Genomic DNA, 16,801 nt, shown 5'->3' with positions numbered 1-16,801 from the left:
CAGCGGTACAAGGGCCCGGGGCTATAACACACGGCACCTAATGCTCAAACTGCCAGGTAATCTCATGTCTGACATCCCCCTTTGATAGAAACTGATCAATAGACTCTTGTAAAGGAGTCATTTTCTCTGATGTTTCTACCAACCACTTCTCTCTATCTCCAGCTCTCTCCCCCTTCTCTCCCTCTCTCCGTCCCCGTCCCCCCCCCGCCCTCTCTTTTATTAGCCATACATTTATAATTCATATTTCAGTGGGGCTGAGTTTGCTCTGAGACAAAAAAAAGGGGGGGGCTTCTTTGTGTAATAAAGAACAATGGTGGTGAAATGATGGGGAGAAATGCCAGTGTTTGCTGCTGGTTCCGGTGAACAACAGTTTTGGGGATCGATAGAGTGTGAAATGGGATTATAGCTAGTAATAGAGGTGAATTGGAGGAGAGAGGCCTGTGCATGTGTGCGTCCGGGGATCCAGATTGAATAGCGGCACGCACACACACGCACACATTCACGCACACTCATGCGCACAATAATGATTTCATCATCTTTAGGCAGATGCACATCAGCGGCACAGAGGAGTGGTAATATCACATTTCTGTTTTAGTGGGAGTGTGGAAATATGGATATTGTGTTTTTGTTTATGCCGTTATTTCATTTGTTGTCACATTTATTTCACATTACGGCCAACCTTACAACACATCTTATTCAACATGTAAGATGAAACTATCGGTCATATTTGAATATTTTAAACATTAGCTCTTGCTTGACTTTTTGCAGTTTGGTGTGGCTGTGAATGAAAAGTTTCTTCAATAAACAATAAACAACATTTAGATTAAACCAAATGCAATTTATTGAACTGATTAGCAACAGAATCTTTACTCATCAACACCTTTCTTTTTTGTGTGTTAGACCGAGCATTGGATTTACTTTAAATTACCTATAAATAAAGTGAGTGCAATCTCATCTTGATTGTACTGTATCGTGTGCACTGATATAATCATAGCACCATACGCAGTTTGTGAAGTGTTGTGTGATTTACTCTATGGACTCGCTACGTTGTAAAAAATAAAAAAAACAGGATCTCAACTGCGCTGAGAGTCGTGCAGAAAATGCGTGCTGTCAGAGAGTGACAAATCGCGACGCAGGCAGTCATACGCCAAGTTTCAGCACTTTTTTCTCTCCGTTTTAATCACCCCCTTCTCTCTCGTCTGCGAATCCTCTCCTGACACGGTTTGATTGAATCCAGCTGCCTTCAGACACTTCAATCTCATCCGTGTGACACTTCCCTGGTTCCCAACTCATCCTCCGATCCTCTTGTTTCTTTCCCCCCTTTGACGTTTCCTCCATCTTATCCGTCACATCCCAAAACTACGGCTAAGTATATTCCGAGTTAACTGTGGGATTCAGGTGCCGTGTTAGCTGCATCAAACAAATAAAACGATTTGATGGCAAAAAAATGGCACTTCCATAAAAATTCATATCAGGAGTGAAAAAAATGGTGTGATACTTGTATAAGTATTGCTTTTTAGAGATGCCACCATGCTGATATCTCAGTGCACTTTTAGTTAGCAGATGAATAATTTACAAAACAGTTAAGATGGACAAATAACTAGATATTGATTAATTTCTCAAGCTGACTCCTCACCCAGTCTATTCAGGCCACTGCTGTATCCAGGTAAACAATGCTCCCCTTTGTTATAATAATGCATCCTTATTCTTCTTAAGTCATTACAATCGGCCCTACATTGCTGGATTGTATTTGCTGAAGGTAAAAGCTGAATTATATGTGGTTTTGTGTCGAGCGCGGAGTTGAGGGAATGCGTTTTGATCACAGTCAAAGGCCAAGCTACACAGCGTTGTCCTTCTGTCTCTATCTTGTTAATGAGCAGTATTCACCGAGCAAGCCAGCCACTGTCTGCCACAGAGAGAGACCTCAGATTCATCTCTCTGCGGACAATAGGTGATTGTGCGTGTGTGTGTGTACCTCGGAGAGCGAGTGTGTGTGTGCTAATTAAAGCAGTGGGAGTTGGGTAGAAATGGTTGTGTGCGTGTGTATGTGAGGTGTTTGCCTGGCGTGACCGTAGATGTGTACGTTAATTCTTAATGAGACATTTCTGTGCCCAGAGAGACCCAGCCATCACCATTCCTGCACTGACACACTATACTACAAAGGCCACCACCGGGGCTGTGCATACACACACACTGTAGATTCAAGTTTGATTTAATGGTCTTCTGGTTTAGCTGTATGGTAATGATCTGGTTTGGGTTTGTGTGTGTGTGTGTGTGTGTGTGTGTGTGTGTGTGTGTGTGTGTGTGTGTGTGTGTGTGTGTGTGTGTGTGTGTGTGTGTGTGTGTGTGTGTGTGTGTGTGTGTGTGTGCAGACAGCTAGAGACCAAATCACCACATTGCTGTACCACAACTGGCTAATTTGAGCTAACAGCAGTGTGGCTGGCCCTACAACAAAAGGTAGGACACACTGTACAGCTCCATAGTTTTGTGTTGGACAGCCAACAGCCGTAACAGTAAATGTAACCCAAAACATCTGGGTTTACGTTGCCTCCATTTGCCCCCACGAGCTGAGTCTTAGGGTTGGTGAGTTGTTTCTGAAAAACTTGTTATCTTATCTGATGAAATCCTCTTCAACTCCCAATAGCAAATCAATAAATAAATAATCGGAAAATAGAAAAAACGCCCTCGCAGGACTGTAATGATTATGACATGAATCATTTCATTAGGACGGCTGAGGTAGACATAGCTAGAAGGAAGCGAGAAAGTGACGGAAAAGTCGGCTTCTAGCAGTTTTCAGGCAGCGCACACCAATGTGTTTTGGGGGTTTTAACAAAGGCCGATGGGAGAAGGTGGGATTTATCGGTTGTATTTTTTCAAAGTGCTGCTTTTGCTAGCATTTTCAGGATTACCACCCCCGGCTTTAACAACAATGTTGCCAAAAGGTTCCAAGGTAGTCAAATGTATAAAGCCAGTGCACATTTAAATCAGGACAACTAACAGATGAACTGTGAACTGAATTAAAATGTCAACTCTTTATGTTAAAAATGCTCATGTTGATGCACCAGGTGAGCTAGTGGGTGCCCCATGTACAAAGGCTTTTGCCTTGCCTGGGTTGGTTCTGACACAGCCCTGCATGTTTTCCCCACTCTCCCCCATACTTGCACAGTCCTACCAATAAAAGCAAATTTCCCATAAAATAAAAAATATATCTATGCTTATACACCCCTTATTTTAACTTACTGTGAAGGGGATTCATCAAACGTGGGTTACTTTAAAAACAAAGGATTTCGCTGTATACTACAAACGTGTATATTTACAGTATACACACTGTCAGCATACGTGGTTGACGGAAAAAGGTATTTGTTGACGGATAAATGGGCAGTTGGAGGGATAAAACAAGTAAGTGATGGATTTGTTGACTGATTGCTACCTGTCGCTTGGTGTTTGCCGCGTAACTCCTCCACCTCTTGGCTCAGCTGCCGGATGAAAGCACTAAGACTCTGTTTCTCTCTGGTGGCACTTCTCATCTTCTCCTCCTGTTTCCGTAACTCCTCCTGAAGCCTCTGCACCTCTCCTCTCTGTGCATCCACCTCCCTGCTCCCTCCTGCAGCCTCCCGCCGGGCCTCCTCCAACTCCTCCTCCGACTGCCTGAGGAGCGCCGCGTGCACCTGTAAAACAAGAAAGGGCCAAAGAGGAACATGGAATGATCGACTGTATTTTCAGGTGCATGCATGTGTAGCATTTGATACGCTGCTAGAACAAGTATCTACAAAGCACTTCGCACATCAAAAAGAGCCCAAAACATGTTTGGAGTGACCACTTATTTTTTGATCTCGCTGCCCCGCTTGCATCTGCTTTTGTCCGTGTGACAATTTGACTCTTTGTCTGTGCTCACACATCAGATTCTGTATCGTATGTGGACACGTGTCCCGTACCACTGATGTTAACGTGGCCTGGAACAATTGGACATTGTGTCCTTAATGTGTCTTGGGGAAGTCTATGTGACTGGTTAACCATAAAACCCTTTTAATTCTGAACAATGCCCACGTCTGTGTGTATGCATCGTAAAAAAAAAAAAAAAATGGAAAAACAAACATGCAGAAAAACATACATGAAACAAACGTTATATTGTTTACACTCTCTCTTCCAGTTTCCTCTTAAATCTTTCACCGGCCAGTAGCTCTGAATTCAGCCCTGAGTACGTATGAATTCTTATGAAAATCTGCACAATAAAGATGAATGTGTATATGCATAATGCATGGGACAAATGTACCCATCGATACATGTGTCCTCCTTGCATGAAACACTCATTATGTGACATTCCACAGGGAGGTAGGGGAGATAGAATGGTCAAGATCTGACAGCAAGAGGGAACTTTACTACAGTGTGTATATAATACAGTGTGTGTGTGCGTGTGCATATGATTGTGGTGAGTGCAACATGTGTATCACTTGTATGTGTCAGAGGACCAACAAATTAATATGTAAAATCAAATGTTCCCACTTCCACCTACGCACCTGCAGCTTCACACACACACACACACACACAGACAGACACACACACACACACACGGATGATGTGTCTATGACTGCCAGCGATGTTGGCACTCTGCCAGGCTACAGTCACCACTTTGAGTAATTTGAATATTTAGTGTCCCATTGAGCTCTTAATTGGAGTCAATTTCACCAGCCTTGGCACTGTTTGGTGCTTTAATTAATGGTGAGGCAATTTGTTTCTGCCAGGCAATCACAGGAAAATCATGAGTGGTGTGTGTGTGTGTGTGTGTGTGTGTATGGGTGTGTGTGGTGCCAGCGGAGATGGCTTGAGTACTCCTCTTTAAAACTTGAATGGGATCTCATGTAGCCCGTGCCAACATTTAGTAAAAAAAAAAGAAAAGGTCAAAATAACACGCTCTCCCTAAATCAGAGGACAGGTCAGCGGAGGTGCGATACTTTGATACCTTTTGAGTATCCGCCAGCTCAAGCTCCAAGTGTGTGACTTGGGTTTTCAGGCGTGTCACTTCCTGCTCCAGCCGGCTGCAAATGCTCACGTGTGTGCGGTGGGACAGCGCGAGATTTTGCGTCACATCCGCTTTTTCCTGGGTTCTACAGGGAGGGCAGCAAATAATTAGCTAGTGCGTCTGGGCTGCCGTGGAATGCATCGTACCAATAAACAAAATGAGAGGGGGAAAAAAAAAGAATAAATCAGATTAGTAGATTTAGCCAAATTAAAAGAAATTACTTTAACAGATTAAATTTTCCCCATGCAATGCTTCTATGCGTCTGTGTGTCATTTGGTAAGCAGACTGTTAAGAGAATGAGAGAGAGAGAGAGAGAGAGAGAGTTGGCGGTGGAGGCAGTAGGGGGAGGGGGGCGGGGGGTGGGGGGGGTGGCAAGACAGGAGAGACAATGACAGGAACCGGGATCAGCAGAGGAGAATGAGAGTTTTATAGACTCTGTTATTACTGTCTCTCCAGCTCCGACTTCATCTGAAGGATAGCCTTTTCACACTCTGCAATGCGCTCAACCTGCTCAGTGCAGCGCTGGAACACAGAGGCGTTAACACACACAGATACAGACACATATGCATACAGAAGAATACGGATGGTGATACCTTATTTGTTCATGTAAATCAGAAACTTTATGAAATAAATCAATGCATTTTTCGACGTGAACAAACATCTCTCACTTATCTTTGAATAAAGCTGTATATGCTCTTGTGAATACATTCTCCTGGTTTGGTGTGATGATAATAATATGCACAAAGTGTAATTGGTGAAGTGCAATCTCAATGCGAGGGACCTACAATCTATGACCTTACCTTCTGTAGCTGCTGGCTGTGTCTTTGCAGGCCGAGATACTCCTCATCAGAGTGAGAATGACTTGTCTTATGAAGCCGTAGGTCACATTCCAACATCAGCTTCTATCAGTGGAGGAGAGAAAGTGAAAACAAAAAAAGCAGATTTAAATATTCTTGTCGGTTTTTAGTCCGTCTCACACTGACTGGAACCAATGGCATCTCAACAGATTGCAGGCATTTTGGTTTGCTAATAACTGACAAATGACACTGATGATGCCATTAAGGAAACAGATCATTATGCATTGCACTCCTTTGTGGATTGATTTGTTGCATGGCAGAGCACAGAGACACATGGCCCCCGTGTTCCCAAAACCCAAACACGAGGGGCTCGACCTTAACTACTGAATGTAGTCAAGGGTAAGTGGAAAAAACTGTTTAATGTATCACTACCCTCAATCACAGCCTATTAGCTGCTATCCTTTGTGTAGGCAAATTATAAGGAAAGAAGAGAATCTTTTCATTACAGCAAAAATATTCCCGAGTCAGAACACGAGCAGTCTACAATAGAGATAGCTATAAGGTATTTCCATTTGTGCTCAGTATGTGAGCATACAACTTCAGCAGTAGCATTTCATTTTTTTATTCAATTCAAGAATTTCTTGTAAACAGGGAACAAAGGCATTAGTGACTTTAAGGTAAGCTGAGTCCAACGCTGGCATGAGGTAGAGAATTAGCGGGACGTGAAGCTCCATAAGAGCTCCTAACCTCTTGATAGGCGCGTCACAATCAAAGTCATTAGCCAGTGTAATAAAGGGCCTGAGATACAGCCATTCTTCAACAGCCTAACTCTTTTATAACCAACAGATTAAAGTTGATTGGATTAAAATGACATTCCGCCCGTCTGACCTTGGTGGCAGCAGTTAAGTTCATCCAAATTAAATTTCTCCGTAATAAAGATGATTCATTTGTTGCTTGACGTAGTAAATATAAAACAGAGAGAAAGAGGGAGAAAAGATTAAGTGACACACGCCACTGCACACGTGCACAAACACACACTTGTGCATGCACGTAAATGCACGAAAACAATGACGCACATGCACACAAAGGAAAGAACCCACACATGCACTCACAGAGCTCAGGCAAGCACCTGGGTGCTCGCGCAAGACGACAGTGACACACATGTGAGTCAAGACAAAGACGAAGACACATCTTCTTGGTGAAAACCAATTTAAGTATTAAAACCAGAATGACACTCCGTAGAGTGCGTACCTCCACCAAGGCCAAACAGTCTCCATATGGAAACACATTCAAATTGACTAGATCTGGATTTTTATTTGGATCTGCAACCAAATAGCACACACTCATAAATATCTGTCCCTCAAACATGTCCAACTTTTTTTCTTTAAAATCCCTGAATTATTATTATTGAAAATTACAAAACGCTCTATTTCAAAAGCGTGTCATGCCCCCCCCCCACACACAGAATTCCGAGGGAGTTTTTGCGTTATCCTGCTAACTAACAAACACAGACAAAAACATCCTCCTTGGCGGGGATAATAATACAGGTGTGTATATTGGAATGAAAGACTGCCCCTGATGGCTACTGGACAGATCACATCTCATCGTATGTTCACATGATCATTTCCCAAACAACTTCATGAATCGTGCCATGGAAATGTTACATGGAATAAACCTGGGCAATGAAAAATGCCGTTTTCAGCTACACCTGGATGCTAATGTGTGTCCTGACCTGTTGTTTGAGTTTATCCCCTTGCTCCTGCAGGGATCCTATCAGGCTTCTGAAGTGGTCCCCTTTTTGTTGGCTCTCCCTCAGCAGGGTCTGATTGGCCTGGAGCTCATCTGTCAGCTGGTCAAGAGCCTCCTGCGAGCTCTCCCATTGGCTAACCTTTTCCTGGTACCGCTGCTCCAGCTCGGCTTGCTCTCGCTTCACAGAATGAGTTTCTAACTGTGACTCTCTTAGCTGTCAATTAAGCATGGTGAAGAAGTGAAAGGCAGAATTTTAGAAAATGTGGAGAATAAGCCTGGAGCTAATGGCACGAAGCATGCAGGGACACAATTTTAAAATACTACTGTAAACTACGGTGCACAAATATAGAAATGAACCAGTGTCTACCTGTTGCTGTGAATACTGTAGTTCCTCTTCTAAAAGTTCCACCTGCCCCTGCACCCTATGAACCTTCTCTATTGCCGCAGCGTACTTTTGTTTCAAAATCGCTACTGTTTCATTCTGCTCCTGGATTTGTGAACTGGCACCGTTGAGCTCCTCCTTGGCTCCTTTCAGCTGCTGATGAAGAAGTCCCATCTCATCCTCCTGCTTCCTTAGCTTCCCTTCAGACGTTTCAACCTGAAAGCAAAAATAATCACATGTACTACGTTTGTTGAGAGGAATAAGAAACGTTCCTCTTTATTTATACAGCTGCAGCCTAAAGGTTTGGCAGAGGGACAAAATTACTAATAGTTTTTATAAGAAAGAAGCAATTTGAATTCCCTCATGTACAGATGCTTTTGAGAATGTTAACAGCTGCCAAATGTGAAAGTGTGGAGCGATTGAACATGCTGAAAATGTTAAAGATGTAGGATGCACAGATAAGGAAGAAAGGCTGAAATTATTGCAGCACCAACCCTCCTCAACATTATCATAATGCCACGAAAATACTTTACCCGATCCGTAATTAAGGCTAAATGTGCGAGAGAAAAAAGTCAAACTCGTGTAAGCTAGTTTGTCTAACATGGTGTACTACACTGTGCTGCTCTACAGTAACCTCTGTCATTAAGAAATGGGAACCCAGGAAGTGAAACCAGGCTTAATCCCGGTGTTACACTAGGAATCCTACCGTAGCTCACCTTTCTAGGGGAGAGGTTGAGAAAGTTAAACCCACTCCAACACTCATCTTGAGTTCATCCACGTTAATCCCGCTGTAATCTGGATCTGAACACGAGGGTTTACGGCTAATGACAGCCAACTAGTTAGATTCCAGTGGTTCACCGCGGCTTGGTTTAACCAGGGATTAAATGGGCCCATCGAGGACTAACGCTTGGTAGAGGGGAGCGTGACTGAGTAGAAAACTTGCTCGTGCAAAAAGGAGAGGAGGAGAGGAGGAAAGACGAGAGGATGTAGGGGCACCCAAAGGTTACCCAAGGAGTCAGTACGAAACACACAAAGCACATAAAGTAAGGTGTCATGTGTCAACTTGCGCTACTTTAATACTCAATCGTAGCTTCCAGACCTGCACTGAATTACAGATATTCTCCTGAATTTACCCAGAGTCAGGACTTTCTGGAGTTTCTCATGCCAGCACGCTTAAAACACCGGATAATGTCAGAGTGAGCCAGTGTGAGAAAACCGCAGAAGATTATCCCGAGGATTCACTGTGAGCGAGTGGGTGTGTTGTGGATGTTTCTAACGCGTGATTGACGGACTGAGTTTCTATATGTAAAAAGCAAAGTCTGGAGAATGTCCGAACCCAAATTTCCCCAAATTATCCGGAGTTCATGTCTGGCTTATATTACTTTCTCCTCTCTGTATTTCCCTTTGGTTGTACAGTATCCACCCCCTGCTGCTGAATTTGGCATTTCTTACTGTAGGTGGATGAAAGGCCTCATAACAAGGCATCGTGGGAAACACCATGGTTTTTAATCAGGGGGTTTGTGCTCTGGGGAAACAAACAGCCCTCATTAAACATGATGGAAAACACACTGTTTTCACCCTCATGACCTGACAAACCATTCAGTCATTCGAGTATTCATTGTTGTCACATGAATTCACGAGTCAAGACTCAGTTTATAATAACTTCAATCTCCTCTTCATTTATTTTTCTTTTGAACCTCTCAGCCTTTGTTTCCCTCTCTGTTTTTACAATCAAGTTCAATTGGATGTGAGGGGTTGACAAATGAAGGGGCCATCTTGTCTTGTTTGGGAATCCAGATGATGTAGATGAGGATATATCTGCAAATTGACTGGAAATAATACTTGTCTGTTCTAAATAGGTCACTTTGTCGTTCCTGGCAGAAAACTCTGACTATATGATTTACGACTGTGATCACTCGGACTCCGATGAATAAGTGCATCTGGTTCTTCTCCCTTGTTCACTGGATTAAAAACAGTAGATTTTTTTTTTTTTTTTTTTACTGCTGGATTGTGGCTCAACAGATTGACAAGTGAACGCACAAAAGACTCGCTTCCTCTGCAGCTGTGTGCTGCTGACTAAAACTGTCCTTGAGCTCTGTGACCTCTGACTCTCAATCCTTCAGCCCGCTCTGCATTTTGGCTGAGCTCAGATTTGTTCTGCTCCAATAGGCTGTGAAGCCGCGATGCTCCACGTGGCTCCAGTGTTCGGCATCGGCCTTGTGAGCCTGTTTCACAGATTCCAGGTCAGAGTCCAACTCATCTATAGATTGCGCCAACAGATTTCACCGGTAGGGGAGGTGGAGATGAGCAAAGGTGAATAGTAGAGGAGGTTAATTCTTTCTTACCTGTTGCTGACTAATACGGATCTGATTGTGCAGCCGCTGTTGTTCTTTCTCCTTCTGGTCTTTGTGGCGCTCTGTATCTCTGACCTTTCTGCTTAACTGACAGGCCTCCTCTTGGTGTCCTCTGACTTTGTGGTTCAAGTGTTTCAGCTCACACTCCAGTTCTGCCACCTTAGCGAGAAAAAAAAAGAGAGAAAGCGAGAGAGGAAGACTGAAAAAAGATGGAAATGGAACAACTTTAAGTAGGCACACAAAGCGCACACAGACAGAAAAGACAGCGAGGGGGCGGCAGGAGCCTAAAAGTGAGCAAATCAGGCTTGAGTCAGAGTTTCCCGGTTTGGTCTCAGGACCAGGTGGGAAAATGTGGGTACAGCCGACATGAATGAGTAACGATTCCCCTTTTCCTCAGTTCGAACTTTCGAGGAGCCTTTGAGCAAGCTGCTGCACCTCCCACTGTTCTAATGGAGCTGCTCAGTAGCCAACAGTGGAAGACTGTTGCTGGTTTGGGCAGTTCCCTCGAGTGGATGTGTGCAACTCTGTGGGTGTAAAGCAGGGCATTGTTGGCAAAAAAAAACAAAAGGCACGAGGGCGCTCACACAGCCTAGCCTCAGCGTATGAAAAGGAAAAGAAAAAGAAAATAGTAAGACAGGTGTATGAACCTTGTCGTAGCACCTAGAATGAAATTTAAGCCCTGAGACAAAAACCCAAAATACAACTTCCAGATAACCTTAACCTATTTCTCACGCAACAAAGCTACAAGGTATTAAATCGATCATATTAAAGGTGGTTTTGGTCTTTCTTTCACTTTTGTTTGTTCAGCAAAATCTTTAACATTTTTATACAAACACAAACGCCTGAACATACACTCAAATTACACACCAAATAATCAGAAACGAGTGGGAGAGGACAGGAAAAGTTAAAAAATCTAAATACTTTACAGACACAAACAAACCACAACACCTGCTCTTGTGTCGCTTGATACTTTTGTTCCGCCGTCTTCATCTCATCTCTTAACTGCAGAATTAACTGATCCCTGCTTCGGACCTAAACACACAGAAAATACACTTTAAAACTGACTCCCACTAAATTGCACATGTTGACATTTAAGCCCAGTATGTTTCTTGAGTTTAAGACTTGGTTAAGAACACAGGACTTTGGGGGCATATCTCTGACCTACACACAAACAGACACACAAACACATGCAGACGGAGACGGAGAAAGATGGACCTCCAGGTGAGAGCCGTGGAGTTTCTCGTGGCTCAGAGCCAAGTCAGCCTCCAGTCTCTCTTTGGTCTGGTTGAGGCGGACACACTCTCTGCTCTGCTCCTCCATCTTGGCTCTCAGCTCATCCTTCTCCTGGTACAGCTTCTCCAAATCCTTCTCTCTGTGGAGTAACTGGGAAACAGTCAAGCCACTTGGTCAGTGCTACACTTATATATCTATATGTCACCTGTAGTGCTTTGATCAAGTCAACCTCACGAAGGACAAACGTATTCTATTTACTCATGCATAAAGAGGGTAGAAATCAAATGTAATTCCATATAAATAAACAGCCAAAGATACAGGATTTACCAATTTATTACAATTGCAATATTTTTTTATAATTAAGGACAAAAAATAAATAATAAAAAATGTACACAATTTTAAAATAGCTATACATAACACCAAAAGAACCAATAAGTAAGTAATAAAACATTAATTCTGGAATCACTTAACATTATTTAATGTACATTTGTTTATATTATACACACTAAATAAAATATATTTATATTGAACTTCATTTTTTATCAACTATAAAATAAATATTCCAGCAATAATATTTACCTCAGCCAAGGAGGTTATGTTTTCGTCTGCGATTGATCATTTGTCAGTTAGCAGGATTAGATAAATCTACTCTATTTGTTTCCAGGACGGGGGGGATGACCCAAGGAAGAACCCATTAAAGTTTAGATCAGGATCAGGGGGTGGATTTTTTTTTTTTTTACACATTGCAGAGACATTTTTCTTGATTCCTTGATTTCAGAGAATACCTAATGGATCTTAAAGAAAAAAATCTGGTGCAATTTGGTGCAGATCCAAATAAAACCCCAGATCTAGTGAATTTAAAGGTGGCGTCATAAGGGTACTGTTGGGCCTCGGGGGAGGTTTGCACTTTACTGAGCACCCTTCTAGTTAATTGATAAGGGACAGAATGACTGTCTTTAACAATAACATTAACATTAACATAAATATAAATAATGACTACTACAAATGTTATTGTTGAGTAGTGAAGCTGCCGTCTTTACCTGCTCCTGACAATCAGCGTGCTGCTTCTTACTCTCCGTGAGCTCTTTCACCAGCAAACCTATCTTAATCTCCCTCTTCTGCATCTGCAACACATGAATGGCGTTATGATATAAGAATGTTGGACAACGTTTCTTCAGTTGCGAAAACAGAAATGCTCTTTTTTTTTTATGGTATTTTGACAGGACGTTAAGTCATATCTCGTTGCCTTGTTGGCAGCACGAGCCGCATCTTGGGAGACGGGAACTTTAGTCACTGTTTACAAAATTAGAGATAACATTTTTCAGGCTTGGCATCATAATTGTGTGTGAGTGAACGGCGGTGGTGGGCGGATGACGCTATGTGCGGAGAAACGGTTGTTTATACATCTCTTGAGTATACAGTACGTCTGACAATTGCTTGTGTTTGTCTGTTCCCTTGGTGACCTTCCCTAATTACCCACTTCAGTTCCATGACAAATGTGTGTGTGTGTGTGTGTGTGTGTGTGTGAGATTTCTCTCAAGTTTGGGGAAGTGTCGAGACCTTTTCAGTGCACTTCAGTGTAATTTGCCCTGCACACGTTTTACTGTGCACATCTGCTGCTGACATGGTATCCACTTTTGATTTATATATAGACAACAGTCCTTCATGCTGACTTGAGTAAAAAAAAAAAAAAAAGAAGCTCTCTCTCTCTCTCTCTCTCTCTCTCTCTCCATCCCTCTCCACCTCCAGTCCGTCCTGCATGATCCAGGGATTGTTTTGAGCAGAGTTGAGGGCTCGTTTGTAACTGTCCGGGGGGATTGATGGAGTTAACTTGGCTCTTTGACCTCTCACCCCCGGCTGTCAGCGGCCAGGCTCGCAGGCACACTAAACCTGAGCTACAGCAAGGAGGACAACAACAGAAAAAAGAAAAAAAAAACACTGCATATACACGGCCATGCATGTGGCAGCTGAATCCCGAATGTAAACAGAGGTGTACAGGTACCCTGGGCAGGAGTAATACAGGTTGGGTTTTACATTCCATAGATATCAGATGAAAACAGAGTGCATTATTATTTGCACACAGAGAAAATGACCGGAGCATTTATTCATGTTTCTAAACTTACCAACAGAACAATACTCACTTCCTGCCGGTTTTTTTTTTGAAACCTTAGCGTCATTTATCTTTGAGTGTGTGTGTGAGAGAGTAAGTGTGTGCACGTGAATTCCCAACGTGAACTTGTGATAGGCAGAATGGCTGTTGATAAACACAGGAGGATGTCGTGTCAAAACAGACAACTTGTCAAAACGACACGCTAACTAGGTCAATCACAAAGTTTAAGAAGAAACTTTGGAGTGGAGCTTTGGTTTATGCATATCGCTACGTGCATGTCTACGCGTGTGTGTGTGTGTGAGTGTGTGTGTGATAAGCTCCTGAACGAATCTGCAGGAGGGGACCTCCAATATCGAAGGTATTTTTAAATCAATGAGCTCTTAAGTGTATCTCAGTCTTATGTGTTCGCACACACGCACACACAACACTCGGTGCAGATAGAATCCCTACTGACAGGCAATGACAAGATAAAGAGAGAGAGAGAGAGGAAAAAAAAAAAAGAGAGGTGGGGGTACGGGGAAGACATGAGGGGGGAGAAATAATATTTGAACAGTTGGGGGTGGGGAGTGGTGATAGGGGGGGGGGGGGGGGGGGGGGGGATGAAAGGGAGAAGTGGCAAGGCAAGAAAAAGAAATGAGCAATAAGTGAGATCAAGAGAGAAAGTGCGGAGAGCGAGAGAAAAATCAGTAAGCCATTTTGATGGTTGTAAAGCATTGTGAGCAGGGCCGATGTTTGTCCGAGTCCAACCTTGAAGGCTTCAACAACCTCCCTCGATTCTGCTTAAGTTCCACTGTACCGCTCCTTCTCTCTCTCCTTTTCATTCTTGTTTGCTTTCTCCATCCCGACCCCCCCCCCCCCCCCACACCTCCAGCCCCTTTTGTCCGTTTCAAATAACACGCAATTTGAATTCTTTTATCCAACACGCTTTAAAGAATAACTATGAGGACATACTTTTTTCTAAACTGAAGTCCCACTGTGCGAGCTAGAGCCACAATGTGCCGCAGTGTTAACAATAAAGGACATTGCACACTGAAGCCACATCCAGACTTTTGTGACACGCAACATTTTAAAATGAATAACAAGCTCTTATTCTATAACAGAATACTTCCAGGAACAATTTCACACGTAGCTTTATGAATTAAGAAGCGTTAATCCAAGCCCAAAGCACATGAGTCCAGTCAGCTCAAGTCAGACCAGTGCTTCCATTCCTCATCCACTATGCCCGTCTGCTTCCCAGTATTTTCCCCGGATGCGATTTTCCTTTTTAAAGCGAGTGGACTACTCATTCTCTAAAGAAAAGTCGAACCGGCTCCCCATTCTCCAGAGCAAAGAAGCCTAAGTGAGAGGGAGAGAGAGTGAATCGGCAGAGTACATTTCAGATGAACGAGGGAGTGTTGACAGTATTTGTTCAGCTGTGCTAATGTTAGGACATTTAGAGCTGGAGAGGAAAATACTTAACACAAAGTTCTCTCAGTTTCACTTACATTCAAGTGGAAGCAGACACACACACACACACACACACGCTCTCTTCTTTTCCACACACCTACCAGCATACAATAATGGCATGAAGTGTGGATGAGTGAATGCATGGAGGAGTGTGTCAGTGTGAGTGTGAGTGTGAGTGTGTGTGTGTCAGAGAGCTTGTAATAGATCTGAAAAAGCAGGTTTGGTGCATAAAGCAGGGACGAATATGGGCCCAAAAAAAAAGGACTAGAAGTCTTCATGGGTCCAGCCGAACCATGGTACCCGAGACCCAACCTGGGACCCTTTTGGATTCAGATACGCGTTTTAGAAAGTCAGTCAGGTCCGGGCCTGGTCCCATTCTTTTACCCCGGGTCCCGGGTGTGTTTAAGATTATGTGTAATAACCAAGTGGACCAAAGAACACCCTGCCCCAGCTTTGTCAGACAGTACTGATAAAAGCCATGTTTGTATGTGTGTCTGTGTCAAAAGCTGATTGTGAACGAGTCGTGTTTGTCGTCTTTCTCAAAATGTCCTCACTCTGTACTGTAATGTACTAAAGATATATAAGTACACACACGCACTTACACACCAACGCGCAACCACACAGTGCAATACCATAAATTCATATGCATTGCACAGTATTTGAAAGTGGCTTCTCCAACAAGACATGTGTTGAAGCAGTGAAATGTCAATGTTCACTCTTTGCCTTCACCCTGCAGGATTATAACTGAATTATTGTTCACTCCTCCATAGTGAATAACAAAAGGGTCAATAATAGCCTTTAAAAAATATTTGTTTAAAATAGTATATTTCACCAAAGTCAACTTGCGGACATGAGCTGCAGAGCATGTCGTCTTTTTAGAAGTGCATTCTAGAAACTGGGTGACAGCTGTAACAATAGCTTCAGTGATAGCAGACAAATCCTGACCCTAACCCGAACACTATTCTGAAACTGATTATTGTTAGTGAAGAGGGCTTGCCAGTGAAAAGGACTGAACCTAGTGTTCTGCTTCCCTTTTTATTTTTTTCTACACATCCGAGCCCTTGAAATTCACTCCTGAAAAGTATCTTTCCAACAAGAGTAATTGAAGGTTAAACACAAACCAGGAAGCATTAACATATGTTTTTAGTACATTATTAAAAAAAGGGCTGAGCAATGCAAAGGTCTGAGAGTCATTGCGGCACACAAATATGTCATATTTGAGTTTTAGTGCAGTTGTAACGGAAAAGAAAAATCATGTTTTAGCAGAGTAATCCTAATTTTTGGTCGTTGCTCTTTGTCAAAAAAAAGAGTCTGTTTTTAATAAGCTCTAAATATCAGAACATCCCATTTCCCATTATCTAAAACCTTATTATCAGCACCATTGTAGAAATAGACAATGCGTGGCACAGTGAATATTACATTTGAAAATTGAATATTTAAATGAATCCCTCACCTGTGTGACCTCCTCTTATCAGAACCATTGTGGGAAAAGACAATGCATTACATTAAAGTGAATATTATATTTCATCTCCATCCTGTAGAACCACAGCCATTTTCCCCCGTGACATTGTCCACTTTGTATAAAGAACGTTCCTTCACCTTGTTAGCAAAATTAAATCGCTGATAATGCGTCAATGTCAACAACGCGTGGCCAACAACAGGGAAGTCAAATGCACTTGCCTCCGTGTAATTGTTACAAGAAAATGGCAA

The 16,801-nt window shown here is 42.7% G+C and overlaps 1 protein-coding gene across 10 annotated transcripts in view; it reads right to left on the bottom strand.

Annotated features, from left to right (window-relative positions):
- The window catches only part of LOC117754232 (trichohyalin-like), a 130,535-nt gene that overhangs the window by 63,703 nt on the left and 50,031 nt on the right, over window positions 1-16,801 (bottom strand). For 9 of the 10 annotated variants that reach the window (XR_004612369.1, XM_034573055.1, XM_034573057.1 and 6 more), the window contains 10 exons: window positions 12,576-12,659; window positions 11,518-11,685; window positions 11,251-11,334; window positions 10,294-10,461; window positions 7,934-8,164; window positions 7,550-7,780; window positions 5,821-5,922; window positions 5,466-5,542; window positions 4,961-5,105; window positions 3,431-3,668 (listed from right to left, as the gene is read on the bottom strand). Coding sequence is in view for 9 of the 10 variants with exons in the window: in XM_034573055.1 (XP_034428946.1) it covers window positions 3,431-3,668; window positions 4,961-5,105; window positions 5,466-5,542; window positions 5,821-5,922; window positions 7,550-7,780; window positions 7,934-8,164; window positions 10,294-10,461; window positions 11,251-11,334; window positions 11,518-11,685; window positions 12,576-12,659 (1,528 nt within the window). In the remaining variant the exon portion in view is untranslated. The remainder of the gene's footprint in view (window positions 1-3,430; window positions 3,669-4,960; window positions 5,106-5,465; window positions 5,543-5,820; window positions 5,923-7,549; window positions 7,781-7,933; window positions 8,165-10,293; window positions 10,462-11,250; window positions 11,335-11,517; window positions 11,686-12,575; window positions 12,660-16,801) is intronic. The other variant, XM_034573058.1, reaches the window with a different exon arrangement.

Source organism: Hippoglossus hippoglossus, chromosome 20 (genome assembly GCF_009819705.1).
Source record: "Hippoglossus hippoglossus isolate fHipHip1 chromosome 20, fHipHip1.pri, whole genome shotgun sequence".
NCBI classification, from domain to species: Eukaryota; Metazoa; Chordata; class Actinopteri; order Pleuronectiformes; family Pleuronectidae; genus Hippoglossus; species Hippoglossus hippoglossus.
This window is presented reverse-complemented; position numbering and strand designations above follow the sequence as displayed.